The sequence below is a fragment of the Pituophis catenifer genome, unplaced genomic scaffold (assembly GCF_029215685.1).
Source record: "Pituophis catenifer annectens isolate HBS135680 unplaced genomic scaffold, rPitCat1.0.hap2 SCAF_3, whole genome shotgun sequence".
Lineage (NCBI taxonomy): Eukaryota > Metazoa > Chordata > Lepidosauria > Squamata > Colubridae > Pituophis > Pituophis catenifer.
Window position 1 is genome coordinate 108,245,340 of NW_027256883.1, and position 21,429 is coordinate 108,266,768.

The following is a 21,429-nucleotide window of genomic DNA, read 5'->3' on the forward strand; positions in this document are numbered from 1 at the left end:
GCATTCAATATACTGTATTTGTGTACAAATATTTTGTAATCGTTTTTATAGTATTTGCTTATCTTGGGTTACTGAATATTGATGGCATGTTCCACTTCTGGATATACTATTGATTGAGAATATAAAGTTTGTGAATTAATAGAATAGCTTTACTATGCAATTAAACTTATTGTGATGCTGCATGTTTTATTTCCAGCAATTTGCAAGTTGGGTTCCACTCAGGCTCTTTCCCTTGTGCTTTCTGCATTGTGCTCTTAAGCCCTGACAGGTGCCAGAATTTTGCTGTTAGAATTAGCCATCGAACCTACCACCATCCCAGTGTTTTAAGTGCACATTATGTTTTATTTTATTTCATTATGAGTTCTTTCACCATTTAAAACAACTGGTTTTATAAATTGAGAACATCTGCAAAAAATATGTACCGTGTTTCCCCGAAAATAAGACTCTTGTCTTATTTTTTTTTGAACCCCGAAATAAGCGCTTGGCCTTATTTTCGGGGAGGTCTTATTATTTTGGGGTGCGTGGAGCAAGATGGGGCTTCTCTTGCCGTCTTACCTGATTTCCAGCTCTCCATTTAAATATTTTCGGGGAGGGCTTATTTTCGGGGAAAGAGGGTACTTAATACCACATGTATGTAAAATTACTTTTTCCAGCATTAGAAAGACTAGTTTTCCCATTACAATATTTTTCCTACAAATCTTTATTTTCAAGAACGCATGCTAGTAATAATATAAAATTAACAATGATGCACTTTCCAATTTCATCAAAGAAATGTATGACGAGACACATAATCAATAGGTTATATGACCATAGATTTGAAGGCACTGGATTACAGCCAATCAGGAAATTAATTATGTGCCAGTCTTTAGCCTTAGGTAGAATTTACCACCCGCTTTGGGCTGCATTCCCAAGCAACCCAATTCTGGCAGACCTGGTCCTCCACCATAGGCCTCACACCGTTTTCAGGCATGAGCATTATTAGCACCAGCCCCCTTAACTCCGCATTTGGTTCACCCCACATTACAAATTCTGTTTACCAAAAGTGGCCCTCTAGGCATTTTGCATGCCACACTGAGCTCCAGGCTAGCAAGCCAGACTTTTTGCCTATTTAAAGTTTGAGATTGTTTCAGCCCCAAGACCTCTGGGAAACAAAGAATGCCTGTCGCTGGATCGTTGACAATACAGAAACGTTTAAATGACCAGTTGTGCAAACAGCTCCCTCCCCCTCGCCAAACTGCAAGAGACTAAAAATGCCAGACAATATATTTTTTTTAAGGTTATGCCTGCCAGATGGAGGACCCGAGGACAAAAACCTGCCAGATAACTCTGTCCTGTAAGTCTATTACACAAATATCAAAACAACACAGAGCTCTGTGATAGTGTTTTAATAAATTTATCTTCACTTTGATTTTGTGGATTATGACGACTATGAGATGCATGGAGCAAAGTACTGTGAGAAAGTTGATGTAAATACATTTAGTTGAGGATCGTGATAAAAGCATCGGAAATAAACAGGATTGTTAGCCCGTTTAGGAGATACATCGCTATATAATCATCACAAACAAGCTGCAGAGTTTTCTCTTGGATACGCCTGTACAATTTAGCGCGGAGAAAAATTTACTCCCTCTGTGTAAATTGACGTACCTTCGGAGGCGCAACGGGTATGAGAAGCACGTTACCTTTTCCGCGGTTCCTGTAGGGGGCGCAAGCGCCCGCCCTTCGAAGAGACTGGCGCCACCACCGGCACCGTAATTCAGTCACGTGGGTCGCAAGCGCTACGTGCGTGCTGAAGTCAGACGCTCTTAGGCGCCGCCGGTTTGGCTATTCGCCCGCCATTTTGGCCCGCTCTGTGTGAAAGCAGCTCAGGCGGTCGCTTCGGCCTCGGTAAGTGGGATCTCGAGGCGGCGTTACCCGGCAAATAGCCGAGGGCGAGGGGGAGAAGGAGTGGGGGGATGGAAATACGGTGCCGGCGATCGTTAAAAGGCTCCGGGTAGGGGGGAATCTCCCGCCGGAGGGAGTCGGGTGGCCCGCGGCGAGCTCCGACGGGAGCCGGGCGCCCTCGCAGGGAGAACATCGTCCTTTTCCTGCGCCTTTTCTCCCTTGCGCCTTTGGGTCTAAAGGGATGAGCTGGAGAAAGATCCACGCCTTGAGCTGCCTATTTTACTCCTAACTCAGGACAAAAGGAAATTTGGAGGGGCGGGGGGGGGGGGAGAAGACCGCAGGAATCGGAGATCCCTTTTTTTTAACATCCGGTTTTTCGTCTTGAAGGTTCCGGCGTCGTTTCCTAACTTAATTTTTCCCAATCCTAATTCTCCAAAAGCCTCGATTACTCTTTTTATTCTCACCTTTCCTTCCTCTTCCGGCATTTCTCTCCTTTCAGATTTGTTCCTTCTGGGGAACATGAGTAATTTATGTGACTAAGCCTGGCCTAAGATTGCTCAAGGCTGCTGTTCCTGCACTTGTGCTAAATTTGAAAGTAATTTCTTTATGGTGAGGCAAAGGATAAAATTTTAAGGACTTGAGCTGGTAGTACAGGGTTGTTGACGGGAAAAATAGGAGGAAAGAATATTATATATGTTCGGTGCCTTGAGTTTTAGATAGTAATAAAGACGGGATTAAAATCTAATAAAACAACCCATTTAGATCACTGCTCCTCAGTGAACTGGCAGGAAGGGCAATTGTGTGTTAAAGAGCAATCTGAAAGTAACAGTTCAGTTATCAAATAGTGTGCGATTGACTGGAAAATAAGATACTCCTTGTTGGTTATCTGAATGTGGAGGTCATCATTAGAAGCTTTTTTTCTGGAAAAGTACAGAGTTATTTTCCAGTTGAAATACTCCTTCCAATATCTTTCATGTTTTATTTTTCCTGTGGTTTTTCTCAGCCCTTTGGTAGTTTTATGATATGAATCCTTGGTGATGACATGCTTTTTCCTAGAATTACAGATGACTGCCACATGGATGAATGTGTAAAAGTGGTTATCAGCCCTTTAAGATAGCCCAGACAAGCATAAACCATGTGTTTTATCATCTTTATTGTAAGTTTACAATAACATCTTACATCTGAAAGCATTTCTCCTCTCCTTTTCTTTTACTTTCTAAAAAACCAGGGAGAGATCTTTCCAAAATGTTTCCCACATCTTTTTTCCTTTTGTGTGCTGAGATACCTTTTGCATAACAATTGTCTAATCTCCAAGGTCATTCTTGCATACCTTTGGAAGTTTAGCTTTCCCTTTGTGTGATACCAAAAAAGTATAGGAGGCAAAATGTGACTCCTAGACAGTTGTCCCAAAGGTGCTTTTTTTTTAAGAAAGCAACTGGACTTCTTGGTATTTTTTTTACTTTGAAAACGTTTCACTTCTCATCTAAGAAGCTTTTTCAGATCTAACTGAAAAAAGCATCTTTGAAATCTGGATGATTAAGAATCACTATAGAAGTGCTTTATTATATAAGATCCCAAGTTTTTAAAACTATTGTCCTAACCACAATCATACCCAGGTAAACTAGTTGAATTTTTCACTTTTACCTTATCATTTAACTGGTTTAGTCATTGAGAGCTCTGTTATATGAGGTATGGGTTAGGCACCATATTTTTTCTATGGTAGCCTACACTTAATGGAGCATTCTTCATCCCAGAAGTATGCATAGCCACTTTTTTTTATTACTGTTCCATAAATAAGCCAAGACTGTATTGTTTCAGCAAATCTTGATTCGGTATTCATCTGCCACATTTAACTTTTGGTTTTATTATGTATTTTATTTTGTGTAGTGTAATATTTTGTGTAATTTGAGATCTCCAAGATTACAAACATTGTAAATAAATCTTAAGGCCGTATTTTTGGAACAATGAAATGTTCAAGGCATCTCTTCTACCTTGTGGCGATGTGGAGTGGGGGGAAGCTCAGTGCAGCCCATACTCCTTTTCTAGTTCAAAGGTAAAGAAGAAAACCACAAGAAGGAATCTTCATTCTAATAATAAATATGGCAGTATTAGAAAACCTGAGGAAGAAGATTCTCTGTATTTTTTTTAGGAAGATTATATATTCTTTTTTCATTTCCTTTAATTAGTGGCTTTGTTGTATGAATATTTTTGAATATCAGTTGTCTGAATGCAATATACATAAGTGATCTCTACTGCCTTTTCTATGTAGTTTGCTGCTAAAACAGGTAATCAAGCCTGTATGTTGATTGAAGTCATGACTACAAACTAAACTTTATATTATATTAACAGGTCTTGTATCTGGTTGTTCTTTTGTCCTGAATACTTAGGTAGTTCCTCTTTTTTGCTAAATCTGAATCAGCAAGGTAAGATTGCAAATCATATTCTGATCTAGATTGAAAGAATCACATTCAGTTTGGATAAAGTTGATCAAAGTGAGCTAGAATGATGTAAGGAATATTCCAAATGAAAGGCTCATTTATATAACAGTAAATTAGGACTTTTAATGCTAATAGATGGATGACCCCTGAGAAAAATGATATGAATAAAAGATTCCTAGACAGGGATGCCCTCCGCACAGTCACTCAAGCTCTCATCATCTCTCGGTTGGATTACTGCAACGCCCTCTACATGGGGCTGCCCTTGGGGTGCACCCGGAGGCTCCAGCTGGTCCAGAATGCGGCCGCACGGGTTGTTACAGGAGCTTCCCATTACTCCTGTGCAACACCTCTCCTGCGCGAGCTGCACTGGCTGCCGGTGGCCTTCCGGTTCCACTTCAAGGTGCTGGTACTTACCTATAAAGCCCTTCATGGCATGGGCCCGAGGTACTTGCAGGACCACCTCCTACCGGCCTCCAACTGCCCAGCGCATTCTCATAGAGCTGCCCTCCTCCAGGTGCCGTTGGCCAGACAATGTCGGCTGGCGACCCCTAGGATGAGGGCGTTCTCTGTGGCCGCACCGACCCTCTAGAATGGGTTACCCACCAAGCTCCAGACAGCTCCCGAGCTCCGCACTTTCCACGCTGGTCTGAAGACATGGCTTTTTCAGCAAATTCTCTGACCAACTATGAAGTTTTTAACTTTGGGGATTTTAAATTCTGATTGGTTTTTAGTATTTTATTGTTGTGGTTTTTATTGTGTGAGCCGCCCCGAGTCCTACGGGAGAAGGGCGGCATATAAATGTTAATAATAAATAATAAATAAATAAATAAATAAATAATAAATTATAATTATACGATTGTTATCTTGATTACAGAGATACATGTCACCCTGTTTTCCCTAAAATAAGACATTCCCTGATAATAAGACCAATTGGGCTTTTGAGCGCATGGCAATAAGGCCAAGCGCTTATTTCAGGGTTCAAAAAAATATAAGACAGGGTCTTATTTTCGGGAAAACATGGTATTATAAGACAATGTTCTCACAACTCAGTTAACCATAAACCTAGATTACAAAAACTTGCTTCAAGACTGCCAAGTTCATAGCTGTTCGAGCCTACATGATAAGTAATTGTAAAATCTCAAAGAGTTGTAAGTAATCTAGCAACACACTGATTTTACAATTTAATGTATAGTGAGTACATAATTGTGTTGGTATAATTAAGTTGAAATTGTGTTCACATTTCATATGGAGTAGAATTTTATAGAACTAGTGATAGATTATATTAAAGAAGCTTTCATTTATTCACTCTTGTACATAACAATATTTTATTACTTCCTGTAATGACCTTATCTCTAGGATATAAAAATACAAGCTCTAACTTGAATAAATTCTCTGTTGAAAAGTTAAGAGTTAAATGTTTCTCTGAACAGTTCCAACATGATATATGCTGGGAGGTTTTTTTCTTATATACTTAAGTCCTCATCTTTATGTCACTTAACCTTGCAGTATTTAGATTATTCCTGATATTGGATTATAATGTATCTTTTTTAATATGTTGACTTTCATTTCTATTTATTTTTTTCATGAAAAGTATGGCTATTTTTGTTTCCCCTCACCCCTACTAGCAAAGAGGGAAAAGAACAAAATACATCAAGGAATCCCTCAGAACTTGTGGCTATGCCACAAGTTTACCATCAAATTCAGAAAAAGATCAAGCAGGAGTTCCTCCATACTAGACAAAAAAGAGAACAACAAATGAAGCAAGGTTGTAATTCCATATGTTGCAGGAATATCTGAAAAGTTCAGGAGGATTTTCAACCAACACAACATACATGCACTCTTTAAACCTAAGAATACGCTAAGGCAGAAGCTCATCCACCCCAAGGATAACCCAGTCACAAATTGAGCAATGTGGTATATGCAATGATACATGTGCAGATCTATACCTTGATGAAACAAAACAAGCACTTCAGAAGTGCATGGCAACACAGGAAAACAAACCCATCAGGATGGGATTCAGCAGTCCATCTGCATCTAAAAAAACAAAGGTTACTTTTTTCCAAGTTTTTTTTTTACAAATGTATCAAATTAATGCGTGAATAGTGTGGCACCTGGGTGTCATACATTCTAATACAAATAAAACTAGTAAAATTATAGTTATTACATTCAATCAACATATATTCTAATAATGATACACATTTATATTAAGTTGCAATCTGTCATTATTCAATTATTCCATATTTTCTCTTGTTATTACTTTTATTTTAGTATGTGTGTGTGTGTGTATATATATATATATATATATATATATATATATATATATATATATATATATATATATATGCATGCCGCCCTTCTCTGGAGACTCAGGGCGGCTTACAATGCGTTAAGCAATAGCCTTCATACTTTTGTATATTTTATACAAAGTCACCTTATTGCCTCCACAAACTGGGTCCTCATTTTACCCACCTTAGAAAGGATGGAAGGCTGAGTTGACCTTGAGCCTGGTGAGAATTGAACTCGCAGTAATTGCAGGCAGCTGGATGTTAAATGCTGCCTTAGTAGGAGGCATTAGCCTCCTACGCCACTCAGGCTCCTCATATAGAAGTGTAAACACTAGTATTCCCCCTTCTCTTATTTCTATCACTTACTCGTAACTTTTAATCATGTCACCCTTTATTAAAAGCCGTTTTCTTTCTATCCTATCCAACTTCCAGTCATGTCACCTACGTTAAAAAAAGAAAAGAGAGAAAAAAGGAAAAGCAAATCAGTACAATAAAAAAGAGAAATCATCTAGCCATCATCTCTTGCCCGCTTCAATACTTTAATTGCTATGCTTTTTTTGACTTGCCTCCCAAATTCTCTTGAATCTTTATCTCTGTCTGCATATGCTTCTTGGTTGTTCAGCCTAGATATTTCTCCCACCTCTACCCTCTTCCACTGCCTAGTTTCCAAAATTTCTGCCCAGGCTCTTGTCTCCTTTTCAAACGTATCTTCCAACTCTCTTAATATATTTTCCCCCTGGTTTGATTCATCAATCACTTTTATTTTCACTGTTACCTCCTTTTTGTCTTCTTCTTCTTTCATTCCTTCTGTTGACTCCTCCCTTTCCTGGGCATCTTGGTCTTTGCTCATCAACCCTCATATGGTATTTTCCATCTTTTCCATAATCTCCTTAAATCCTTTCTCCATGATATCTTTTGTGTTTTAAAAAAGTGACACCATCTTCAAAATTCCACTAATTTCTCCCTTATAAAGCATCTTATTTTGTTTTTTAAAATTCAAGTTTTGTCCAGCAGTCTAAGAACTATTTATTCAGTCCTTAAATTGCCCTTCAAGGAGTGCACTAGTCCCAGTTCTTTATATCCCATAGGTAAACAGTCAGTTCCATTTAGATAATCCCAGAGGTTATCAAAAGCCTCTTTGCGTCCCCTTTACAGGCTCAATCTTCTAGCATAACATTCAGATGTCTCTTTAATTAAATAGCTTCCTTATTTTCATATTTGGGTCTCCAGTAGTTATAGGGTAGCTAAAAATAATCCAATATATATTTTCACAATCCTTCACGTAGGTATTCCCAGACTTGTAATTTTTCCTTTCGTCAGCAGGTGGCATTCTCCACTTAAATTTCAGTATTGCCACTAGTCAATCTTCGTTTTAGTTATAAAACAATTATAAAAGTAGAATAAGTTTTTTTTTATTAAAAAGTTTTAACAAGTATTACAACAATTTTTCCCATCCCTCTCCCCCCCCCCTTTTTGCGAAATACCAATTTTCTGATCTTCTCTCCATCTAGCTTGCAACTGTACATATTGAAACCATGTTTGAATTATCCTTTCTTCTCTTAGTTGATTCAAAGATTTTAATTGTAGCATACCTCTTTCCTTGTTAAGAAGCTCTTTACATGTAATCACATCTTGTTTTTGCTCTACACTTATATTCTCTATCGCGTGTCTGGGTATTGCCCACATTGGTAACTTCTCGTTTAATTTATACTTATACTTTTTCCAGACACGCAATAAAGCATTCCTTAATATGTGACTTTTAAAAGTCTTATCCACTTTCTTATCATATAATAAATAAGCATGCCACCCGTAAACCAAATCATATCCCTCAATATTCAATATTCTTTCTTCTGTTGAGTTAATCCAATCACTCATTGCTGATAGGGCAGCTGCCTCATAATATAGTCTTAAATTGGGCATTTTGAGACCTCCTCTTTCACGTATATCCTGCATTATTTTTTGTTTTATTCTCGGTCTCTTCCCTGCCCAGACAAAATTATTAATACCCTTCTGCCATATCTTCAAATTCTCATCTTTTTTAAGTATTGGTATCATTTGAAAAAGAAGCAAAAACTTAGGCAAAACATTCATTTTTACTGCTGCTATTCTTCCTAACAAGGATAATTGTAATTTTTTCCAATTTTCCATCTCTCTCTATTTTTTTGCCACAACAGATCATAATTATGCTTAAAAAATTTCGCATTTGATGTCATGATATAGACCCCTAAATACTTACCTTTTTTTACAATTTCAAATCCTGTTAGTCTTTCTAATTCATCTGTTTGATTTATAGTCATATTTTTATTATTATCTTCGTTTTCCCTGCATTTATTTTAAATCCAGATACTTGTCCATATTGATTAATTATGTCCATTAAACCTACAACCAACTGTAATGGTTGGGTTAAAGTAACAACCAAGTCGTCTGCAAATGTTCGTAATCTGTAGTCATACTGCCTAATTCTAATTCCATTTATTTTGTCCGACCCACATATCTTACTTAACAAAAATTCCAAGGTCAAGATGAACAATAATGGAGACAAAGGACATCCTTGTCTTGTTCCTTTTTCTATATTAAAAGTATCTGTTAAACTACCATTAATTATTATTTGCGCTGTTTGTTTCTGGTATATTGCCTTAATAGATTGTGTAAAGTATTCTCCAAACTGCATCTTTTCTATTATTTTCAATAAGAATTGTCAATTCAATCGATCAAATGCTTTCTCTGCATCAAGAAATATCAGCACCGCAGGGATTTGGTTGTTCTTCCCCAAATACTCCAATAGGTTAACAACTTGCCTTACATTACTCTTCATTTGTCTACCATTTATAAAACCACTTTGATCATTATGAATCATTTGTTGCATGACTGTCATTAACCTATTTGCTAGTATTTTAGCAAAAAACTTGTAATCTGTATTTAAAAGTGATATAGGCCTATAATTTTTTGGCTGGGTGTGGTCTTGCTCCTCCTTTGGAATCAGAGACATATAAGCTGTCCTCCAGGATGGGGGTACATCTCCTCCAGATTGTATGTTAGTAAATAATTCTTTGAGTGGTCCCACCATTTCTAACTGCAAGTGTTTATAATAAGCAGCTGTCAAACCATCCGTCCCAGGAGCTTTACCCACTTTCAACTGCTTAATTGCAAACATAATCTCTTCGGAAGTTATTGGTGGATTTAAACCCTCCCTTTGCTCTTTTGTAATTGTAGGAATATTCTCTTTCTGTAAGTATCTATCTATATCTATACTTTGAATTTTATCACTAGCATACAACCTCGTATAAAATTCTAAAAATGCATTTTTAATCATATTTTGCTGATAAACCTCTTTACCTTTATATTCTATTTTCTCTATGGTACGTGACTTGTTTTTTCCTTAACAAATATGCTAACCATCTCCCTGGTTTATTAGCATTGCAAAAAGTATTATGTTTAGCATATTGCAAATTAGTTGCAACCTGATCTGCCATTAACATATTAAATTGACCTTGCAATAAGTTAATTGCCTCTTTTATTTTCTTGTCTGCTGGGTTCAATATCAAAGCTTGTTCTTTTTTTTTTTATTTCCTCTTCTAAATCCTTCCTTTTTTTTTTCCTGTTTACGTCTATGTTTATTATTCAAATATATCAAAATACCTCTCATATATGCTTTACTTGCATCCCAAACCATTTCCATAGATGTACTCTGTCCCTTATGCATATTTATAATGAAAAATTCTTTCATAAATTTTTTACATTCTTTTACATTTTCCTCATATCTAAACAGATTTTCATTTAACCTCCAAGACCTCTTAGATCCCATTCCATACTCTAATTCCATCCAAACTGGACTATGATCCATTAAAACTCTTGGGCAGATCTTTGTCGTCTTCACCCTAGAAAAAAGATCATTTGTAATTAATATAAAATCAATCCTAGAGAAAGATTGATATCTATCAGAAAAAAAGGTAAAGTCTTTTTCTTTGGGGTTCCTCTCTCGCCATCATTTTAAAAAACGATTTTGGCAATCTGGCACGCGTTGAAATATTCTGCAAGAGCCCCTTCTTATCTTTTTTAGTGTCCAAAACTCCATTCCAATCACCCAGTAAATTACATGATTTATAATCCCATTGTAGTAACTTGGAATGTAAAAGCTTATAAAATTTTTCCTGTTGTTGGTTTGGTGCATAAACTCCAATTAAAAGTATTTTTTCTCCTTTTATTAAAAGTTCAATTGCTATAAATCTTCCTTGATCATCTGCTTCAATTAATTTGGCAATTAAGTCTTTTTTTAGGTATATAACTATACCATTCTTCTTCTCGGGAGCAGATGCAACAAAATGTATACCTAACCTTGCATTTATTAAATATTTTTGATCTGTCGTTCTAATGTGAGTCTCTTGTAGACAGATTACATCATTTTTAAACTGTTTAAAATAATGAAATATTTTTCTCCTCTTTTGTGGTGAATTTAGGCCATTAACATTCCAAGTCAGAAATCTAGTTGCCATTCTTGGGCCCCTGAAGCTTTTGGAGCATCTGCTGGAAGTCTCCATGCATTTTACTTTTTGGCCTTGCTCCTCCCACTGCTTCTGTTTTTGTAGTTTCTTGAATCATCTGGAGTTGCTGCACTCTTAATTCTTCTTGATGCTTGGCTGCCGCTCGGGTCTGTCTTTGATCCTTAGGTTCTTCTATTTTTTCGCATATCTCCAAGGCTTGAGCAGTAGTCAAAAGTTGTATTAAGTCTTCTTGGGTAATCAAAGCTCCCCCTTGAGCCTGTGCCAGCAATTCTTCCTTCTCCCCCTTTCTTGCCCCCTTTTCTGCTTCTGTCTTCCTTCTAGCTTCTGGGGACTGTGGGCGTCCAGCCTTTAGTACATTGGTATAGAAATCTCTTGCCTTCCACACTGAGTTAAGACGATTCTCCTGAATTCAGTTCAGGAGAACTGAATAGTTCTCCTGAACTATTCTCCTGAATAGTTCATTACTAGTCCAGCTGGAACCTCCCATCTGTACTGTATCTGACGGTTTCTCAGTTCTTCCACCAGAAAGCCATAATCCCTTCTGGCTCTCAAAATTTTGGGGGGGATTTCTTTCAGTATTAAAACCTCCTGCCTCTGCACTTGAAGTTTATTTTTAAAAGTGACTTGTAGGATTTCATTGCGTATTCTCCTTGTTGTAAAATAAACTACAATGTCTCTTGGTAGATGTTTCTGTCTGGCAACCCATGAATTGACAGGGTAAATTTTGTCAATTTGCCATTCAAGATTTGCTTTTTGGTCTCCCATTATCTGTGCAAATGCTTCTGAAAAAATCTCTCTCAAATTCTCTTGCTTATTTTCTTTGAGGCCTCTTATTCTCAAAGCAAATTCCATATCTCTATATTGTATCATTATCACATCGGCCTCTGCTCTTTCCATCTTATTCTGGACTCCCCCATTTTATTTTCCAGGTTCTCATTAGACTGCTTAATTTCTTCCACTTTTTCATCTATTGCTTCAGTATGGCCTGCCAGACCTTGTACTGCCATGATAATATCTTCTCTAATTTCTTGATTTCATTTTTGAATAATCTCTTTAATTTGTACTATCTCCTCAGCAACATCTCGAATTTTATCCTCAAACATTGAAGCAATTTTTTTTTCTGTAACAGAGGCTTGTGTTTTAAGGGCTTCCTGCAACATTTCAAGTGTTAATATTGGTGGTTCCGTTGGAACAGAGAGAGATTGCAATTTGGACGTTTGAGCAGGCGAGCTCCCAGCACTTTTGGGGACAATAGTCTCTATTTGTTTTGAAGCCATTTTTAATTTCCAATTTGAATTTATTCAGCAGCCAGAACAACAAATCCACCAAATCCAAAAATTCCCAGTCTTTAAATAATATCAATCCCTTTTTTTAAAAAAAATCACTGCTGTAGTCTTTTTAGCCTTTAATCTTTTTTTTTTTAAAGCAAAAATCTCTAATTTTGAACAGGGACTACCAGCGCTAAACGAAACTTTCCTTTTTAACTTTAACTTTCACGCCCCATTAAACCTCAATCGCCATCTTGGTTTCACTTTCTCCCCTTAATGAGTCAGAAGGAAGTAATACACATTTGGAGTTAAAGTTCAGTACTTGCAAATCTATTCTCTCCTGAGTTTGCTCAGCCTGCTTCCGAATGATGTTTATTCCAAGCGTTGTTTGCAGGGGTGGTCACAACGTCTTCTGCTTAAAGCAGAAACATCCCGGATCCGGAGCTCTGTTGGGCTTCCAGGGAGCTCTCACCCTTCGAGCCCCAGCATTGTTCCTGGGGCTTTTTGGGGAGCTCTACCTGCACCCGTCTGCTCTCTTCCTCCCCTTTTCCCGGGGAGAAAGATTCCAAGCTGCTAGACAGCTGATTTTCGCTGTACTAGCGGCTTTATGAGATCGCGGGGCTGGCGCCTGCGGTGCCACCGGAAGTCCTAGAATAAGTTTTGTAAGTAAATGATTCCAGCATTTTAAAATGCTTTCTTAGTACCACTTCTTCCCAGTTTAAGAGTCCAATTTCCTGAATATTTTCAATTTTATTATTTTTCTCGTGCGCGCCTTTCATTTCTGGTCTGGTATTCTCTCAGAATTCTTAGACGCCGCTTTAAGAAATAGTTTTGAACAAATAGTTCTAAATTGTTCCTTGGGGTTAAATTTAAAACAAAAGGAAATCCTCTCCAGCACAGTTCACCTACTTTGCTCCAGCACCAGTCTTAGTTGTTCTTTGGTTGTCCCAGTTCTGTGGCAGTCATCTTTAGGCTGTCTCTTCTTGCCATGGCTGAGAGGGAAAAAGAACCTCGGGTCAGACAGGAGAACTGCGACTCTCCTCAATCACACAGTGTGCCCCACTTTGCTTCACTGCCCTTACAGGGCGGCTTTGGCTCCTCTCAGAGCCCACAAACAGGGAGAAGTCAGCACAGGAAACGGAGCCCCGTTTGCAGCGACGTCAACTGGAAGTCACAAAGGTCATTCTTTTGAAGACAGCAAAGTTCATATTCTGGACAGAAAGGACCACTGATTTGAAAGTGGAGTCAAAGAGGCCATCTATGATAAAACTGAATAGCCTTCTCTCAATAGAGGTGGAGGGATATGACACCCTCTCTCTCCTGTTTCAGTCCTTTCAGCAGCCCCAAGAAGGTTCCACGCCTATTTGCACTCTGATTCAGGTAGTTCTGATGTAGATAAATCCTCAAGTAACCAGATGACTGCAAAGAGTGTAAATCCTTCCATTCCTCCCCATTCAGTCAGAACTGAAGAAACGTCTTGGGGTAAGAATGTTTTCAAGGAAAAAAACCAAGAAAGTCTAGTTGCCTTTGGGACAACCATGACCTCGATGATTGAGAATATCCATAAGCAGTTGCCATTGCTTGTTCCAGTTTTAATAGTTTTTTTCCCTCTCTTCACATTTTTTGTTGAGAACAGTCCAGCACAATTCATCACCAATGATATAGTTGATGGTTCAATCAGGGATTAGGACCTGGCCAACTCCTATTTTGGACCTGGCCATTTTATGCTGTTGCAATGTTGCCCATTCTTTCTCGATCATTGGTTACAGCCCTAGATGGCCATTTTGCCTTGAACTGTGAAAGAGGCTGGATACCCTGCAAAGCCACAAGAGGGATTGGCAGTGAAGGTGGTGCATAGTATGCTGACATACTTTCCTGTGTCTCATAGCCTGAAGCAAAGTATTTGAATGTGTTTGTTCGGCTGTGCCCTCTGTCAGGTACTATTCTATGTGTAAAATTCCACACTTGAAAACTATTTATTTATGTACTGAGAAAGCTGACATTGGTGAAATAATGATATCCATTTAGCTTACAGCTAAGCTACGGAATGGTCTTTGCTTAAGGTTATAAATATGTGTTTCCCTTTGGACACAAATTCTTCCAAGAGTCCAATTAACAATGCTGCTGTAATATAAAGAATTTGTTCCTCTTTGAAGCGATCCATGTTCAACAGATAATGACTAATACATTAGAAAGCTAGTTCATTTTTATGGACTTTATATTTCCGTAGAAGTATTTTCAAGGCTTTTGAGGTTTCACAGTGAGCAAGATTTAATGTTTAATTACAGTGTATACATTTGCCTTGAGGTATTCTGCTAGTAAGTATTCTGCTAGTACTGCTATTTGTTTTTCTTTAAGACTTTTGCACTTTAAAAGAGATTTTATACTATGAAAATCATTCAGTAATTACAGTTGTTTCTTACATGATTGAGCTATAATTTCTTTTCCTTTTTTAAAAAAATAGAACAATCAGTGCAGACGGTTGACATAAGAACAATATTGTTATATAAATTAATAAAGGGATTTCTTCAACTGCATCCCTAATTAGTTAGTTCTGTAATAGAGTATTTGTTGTTAGCACACTATTTTCAAATTCCTGTAAACTTAAGAATACTACACAGTATATGTTCCCTAGAATTCCATTTGGAGTTTAGCATGCTGTTTATACATTACAAAAGCAGAATAGATTTTAAATATGCTATTTTCAGTTTGTCCTAAGATATAAGACAGTGAAATTTAAAGGGTTGTAGTTTTATATTTTTATGTATCTGCATTCTATTTTAATGCTTGGCTAGAATCTTATATTCACTGTATGGATACAGTAGTTTTCTGAGATGTTTTGCTTGCTGTTGCAACTATAGTTTTTTTAAAAGTGTCTTTTTTTTAAGCTTAATTGAGAAGACCTCTGAATAAATGATTCTTTGCAGACTGGAAGTGCTAGGGTAGTGATGGCAAACCTTTTTTTCCTTGGGTGCCTAAAGTGCGCGACAGCACATGCGTGTGTGCCGATGCCCATAATGCAATGCCCCCCTGCAGGCCCCGCCCCCATGTATGTGCACACACAACCCCCGGTGCTCCCCCCCGCACATGTGCGTGTGACCCCCATTTTGGTGCAAGCAGGCCTCCCAGAAGCCACCTGGAACCAAAAATGGGAGGGCGCACCCCTGTTTTTGTGCTAGCAGGTCTCTAACCACATCCCTCCACACATGCACGTGCAACCCCCACCCCTGGGCATGCACACGCATCTCCCGGCAGAGACCCAAAAATCAGCTGGCCGGCAGGAGGCGCGTGGGCATGTGCAGTGGAGCTGACCTGGGTGTCGGCTCGTGTGCCCGCAGAGATGGCTCTGCGTGCCACTTGTGGCACGCGTGTCATAGGTTCGCCATCATGGTGCTAGGGTCTTGCTCCTTGCATGTGTTTATATATTTATCTTATATCTTAATGTATAAAATGCTCTTCTAAATCTAGCAGTGTTATGATATGTTCTGATGCTTGTTTACTTGTTGCAAGACCTTACAAATTACCCCACGATGTACTTTAATGCAAATCAAGTCTTTCTATGTTAAATTTGACTTCCAAATTAAATGTTTTAAAAGCTGTTCACCAATGAAGAATGGGAACTCGTGAATGCAGAAAATATAAAGATTTGCTTGAGGTTAGATTAATTAAACTATCTAGATCAGTGATGGTGAGCCTTTTCGGCACCAAGTGTCCAAACTGGAATGCGGTTTCCGGAGCCCCAGAAACTCGAAGACCAGCTGGTCGGTACGCATGCACGCACTGGCCACCTGGTCGTCTGGTTTCCAGTGTGCGCATGCATGCCAGCCACCTTATTTTTGTGTGTGCTGGAGTGCCGGAAACCCAAACACCAGGTGGCCGGTGCACACATGTGCACAGGCCAGCTGGTCTTCGGGTTTCAGAGGCTCCAGCATGCGCAAACATCAGGTGGCCGGCGTGCATCGGAAACCAGAAGAGAAGCTGGCGACAGCGCATGTGCCCACAGAGAGGGCTCTGCGTGCCACCTCTGCCATAGATTCATCATCACAGATTTAGATTAAGCTAGATAGATTGACATAATATATGAGTGAAAATCTATTTTCTGTTTTCTATAGTTTGATTAGACTATAATGTGCCTGATCTCAAATACTTTATGGCAATAGCCATACATAGAAACATTTTGAATTTATAGTCTAGCACACTGGTCAGCAAACGTTTTTTGGAAATGGCTAAATCTATCTCCCACAGTAGTTGGCTGCTGAAAGGCCACTACTCTTACCCTGGACAACCCCATCCTCAGCTCCACTTCTAACCCCAGGAGCTTGGTGGAGGCTCAGGGTTGGTGATCTGCTACCCTCTTTTCCATCCAGTTCTTAGCTGCAGATCATGTAAAAGCAGGGGATGAGCCAGATGTAGTTGTGGACAATAACTTGCTGACCCCCTGGCCTCAAAGATTGATACCTGGTCTAAGAAATGACTATATCTGTAGAGAGTTTGATTATCTGAACTTTGATGTATAAATCTTAATGTTAACTACTCCATATGCATGAATTTAGATGGGATCAAGCACAAAGTTACTTGGAGCATATTAGTAGCATTCATTTTAGATTATCCCATCTCTTTAATACATTTAAATTTTGATATTTGTCTTATTATTACTAAAAATCAGATTTTTAACAGGATTTCTGGAACACACTTAACAGTTTCAGTATTTGTTGTGCTATTTCATATATTGGAAAGCTACCACAGAGTTTTTTGTGGAGCACAGCTGCACTACATTCTGAATATCCCAATTCTCTTGATAATTACATCTGTTGCACGGATGAGTCTTTTTTTTATTGTTTTGACTATTTAGTTTATTGTTCCTTTTCAGTGGGTGAGCAAGGAGATTCCAGACTCGATGAACTGAAATGTCTGAGAAGTCAAGCCAGAGCACAAAAGCAAAGGACGGGAAAACAAAGTATGCAACACTTAGTTTATTCAATACATATAAAGGAAAGGCTCTGGAAACACAGAAAACTACAGGTATATTAGTTAAAACTAAACATTTCCTACCAATTTACTTGGTTGGTTGTAATTTTATTTTGTGCAGAAATATCATTAAGGCATTTTTACTTCAGATTTTCAATTTTGCATCCTAGTTACCTTTATTAATTTACATGCCTGACAGTTTTATAGTTAATATTCAGATATTTTTAAATAATGATACTAAAAGAACTATTTCTAAAAAGCCTTCTGGCAAGATTGTATGTAAATACCAGTGTGCTTTGTCTTTTGATAATCTGGTATTATTTGCCAGATTATCTGGCCATGGATTTCATCTGTCATCTCTTAAATATTTGTATTTGATTTGTATAAATTTTATTTTATTACATTGTTCATTGTTATGAATATTTTAATGAAAAACACTTTACATCCATAATCAAATGTGTACTTGAGCAACAAATTCACAGTGAATACAAGCTCCATAAGCAAAGAAGGGAAAAAGAATTGCACAATTCCTTTCATAGTTGCTGCTCTTTAAAAGAGCAATAAGCAAAAATAGAACTAATTTATACTTGATTTAGGAAAAAGGTTCTCTCTATAAATCTTATAGCTCAACATTAGATATTAGACTTTAATGATGTTTTGTATTGTTTACTATTTTTAAAATAAGACTACAGAAGAATAATCAGATATTTAACATGCTATATTCACTTGTCCCTATATTAATTTGGAAACCAAGAGTTACCGTATTTTTCGCTCTATAAGACGCACCTGACCATAAGAAGCAGCTAGGTTTAGAGGAGGAAAACAAGAAAAAAAAATCAGGCGGAGCCTGAGAGTGTGTCCTCTCAAGTGCCAGCTCCTGTACAGCTCTGTACTGCGGAAAAGAGACAGAAGAGGCGGGCAATGGCAAAGACAGAAGAGGCGGGGTTCAGCACTGTAAACAAACCCTGCTGCCGCAGCCCAGCTGCTATTCACCAAAGGACCAGCACCATCCATCTTTTTGGGGGGGGTGGAAATGCGTCTTATGGAACGAAAAATATGGTATATTTTTCCCCTTCACCATTTGCAAGTAAGTGAGCGGGCAGGAATTTATTCTTAGTTTTTCAGTGTCCAGAAATATAATTTTTAATAGTATTTTGCCAGGAATTTTTTTTCAAGAAAAATAAGGATGAGTAGAAACATGAATGTATATTAACAGTTTACAATTATTTTTTTGCATAGTTGCAACTCGTCATGGATTACAAAGTCTTGGGAAAGTTGCTGTTTCACGGAGAATGCCCCCTCCAGCTAACCTCCCTAGTCTTAAAGCAGAAAACAAAGGCAATGATCCCAATATAAACATTGTGCCTAAGGATGGCACAGGTTGGGCTTCTAAACAAGAACAACATGAGGAAGAAAAGTAAGTTGCACTACAAATCATCCTTCCTGTTGTTAATAAAACATTTTAGCATATGCTGCAGGAGTCTTAAAGAACACTACAGGTAGTCCTTGCTTAACAACCATTCATTCACTGACCACTTGAAGTTACAATAGCAATGAACCAATAGTAGTTATGGTTGGTCCTTGAAGTGTGGCATCCCTGCAATCACATGATAAGAATTTGGATGCTTGGCAACCTGCCTAAATTTACAACTGCAACATATATCTCAATTCTTCCATCTCCCTAACTCCCTCCCATATCTCAACTTTTGGCTATCCTGCCTCCACTTCTGCCTTTCTCTTCTGCCCCCCAGCTGACCTTCACCATCAACTTCCTCCTGCCGAGGAAGGGCAGCTGCTGACTCTTCACAAGGCCCATTATTAATTAATTAGTAATAACATTAATTATAAATTTTAAAGAATTTCATGCAAATACTAGCACTTTAGTTTTCTGATAATTTATTACCTGTATTTTCTTGGAGTAAAAATCAAAACCCTCAATTTGATTCTCATCCCCATTTGGGAAATAGACACGATTATAATAATGTCTGCATATAAAAGAGCTCAATGAACTACGCAGCCTGCTAATACAGGGTATGATGAATGAAAACAGAGAAGCCCTGTCATGTCAAATAAGTAATTATAAAAGAACCCTCATCAATAATTTTTATAAATGGACACCAGATTGTGCAGATATGAGAAGGATTGTATCTTTTGAAGCATTGATAAGAGCCCATTCTCCAACGCGCAGCTTGGAGAATCCAAAGCTTCGGGTTGTTCAGTAGTTGATAGCCTACACTGAGTGTGTTCCTTTAAGAGATTTCTCTTCAGACACGCCCACTTGCTCAACAGAGTCCCAGTTTAGTTCACTCAGTTGAGCCTGTGACACTGTCTGAAAATTTCTCTGATTACTATCTGAACTGTTCCAGAAACTTTGGATTCTCCAATTCCAGTCCTCTCCTTTCTATAATTGCCGGTGGTGAGTCTGCCTGCTGCTTCAGGCAAGCTGTCAGTTTCTTCCCATCTGCCTGACACTTGCATATTGACTGCCCTCTTTAAATTGCCGCCCTCACCGTCTGGACTAAACTTCACCTTGGCGGCTGGAGATTGACGCCCTATGCTCAGCGGCGTCTCTCTCCCTCTCCCTTAATTGTCCTGAGGGCTTCCTGGCGTTTGGATCACTTCTGAGTGATCGCACGCCGTCGCCATCGCAGGGATCGCTGCAGCCTCCTCCCCCACAGACGCCTCGTCGCCGGAGCGATCCTCGAGCGCCGGAGCGCCCCACGTGCGCCCCTTCATCGCCGGAGCGCTCTCCCATCAATCTAGACAGCCGGGGAAGCGCTTCTGAGCCTTCGGCTGTTTTCTCTCTCGGCTTGCAACCTTTCTAAGGGCTCTAGGCGTCGTCGCTTGGACTGCCTTTCAAAGCGCGCGCCTTTTCCTCCTATTCGCCTCAGCGCTGGGAGCTGCGATCAGCGCAGCTCGCGCCCCTTGGCCTTCCTCCTCCCCCCACAAGGTCTCTTCCTGACGCGAACAGCCCCCCCCATTCCTTCTGTCGCCCTCGCTCTGCAAGCCCTGTTTGGCGCCATTTTCTCTGCCTGACAAGAGGGGATTTCTAACGGCTGTCAAATTCTGCCTGGTGACAGCCTCACGCAGGCGCAGTGAGTTGCAGAGGCCGGTCTTCTGACTGCAAGCATTGGGGGACCTACTAGCCTGTCTCTTTGGAGCAATCGGCTAGTTGCACAGCTTCCATACCCCCCCCAAATTCCTCCCCCCAGCCTCTACTTCTAAAATAAAATTAGAAGAAAAGTCTTACCTGCTAGCCCTGGGCTATCTTCATTTACTCAGTAGTTCTTCAACTGTTTCCTGTTTAAAAAAAAAATAAATAAATAAATAAATAAAAAAATAAAAAAATAAAAATAAAATTAAATTAAAAATAAAAGGGCTAATAATCAACAAATTAAATACTTACTGAATCTTCATCTTCCTCCCTTCTAAACAAAAAAAAAAAAAAAAAAAAAGGAAAAGGAAAGGTTACAACATGGCTGAACGTGTTCTCTCATCCGATCTGGAGGACAACAGCTCTCCCGAGCGCATTCACGACCAGGCCAAGCAATGTAAACGGTCCCGTAAACGCGCTTCACATTCATCTTCATCGGCTGCTCCACGCTCTAAAAAGACAAAGCACTCATCAGCTGCAGACAAGGACGCCTCCAGGAGACACAAGGCTCTGGAGCGCCAGTTCGAGAAAGCGCGCAACCAGTCAGCACAAGCTGTTTTCGCACACTTACCTACGCCACTCTCGCCCGTTGTCGAAGCTACGGTCCAGCCCGTCCATCAGGCTCCTCAACAACCTTCGCAACCGTTGTTTCCATCGCCAAACATGGAAGTTTTCCCTGAGGCGTTATCGACTCACTGCATGGAGCCCGTGGACCTCTCGTGCACTGCCATTCTTCCTCGACGGTCTCAGCCGGAGGCGACCTTTACTCCCACGGCGGCAGGCTTGCGCGCCACGGAGGCAGCTCCTCCACCTTCTCAGTATGATATTCAGCGGATCATCTCTGACACGGTTTCCAGAACACTGGCAGCGACTTCTCAACGGGCTGCACCATATGGAGCCTGGCCTCAGCCACGTTTTCCTCCTCCTCCTCTG

The 21,429-nt window shown here is 39.3% G+C and overlaps 1 protein-coding gene across 6 annotated transcripts in view; it reads left to right on the forward strand.

Moving 5' to 3' along the window:
- Positions 1-1,831: 1,831 nt before the first annotated feature.
- Positions 1,832-21,429, forward strand: part of PRRC2C (proline rich coiled-coil 2C) — a 92,091-nt gene continuing 72,493 nt past the window's right edge. For all 6 annotated transcript variants that reach the window (XM_070940904.1, XM_070940907.1, XM_070940905.1 and 3 more), the window contains exons 1-3: positions 1,832-1,884; positions 17,245-17,396; positions 18,582-18,759. In XM_070940904.1, the coding sequence (XP_070797005.1) occupies positions 17,282-17,396; positions 18,582-18,759 (293 nt within the window). In that variant the 5' untranslated portion in view covers positions 1,832-1,884; positions 17,245-17,281. The remainder of the gene's footprint in view (positions 1,885-17,244; positions 17,397-18,581; positions 18,760-21,429) is intronic.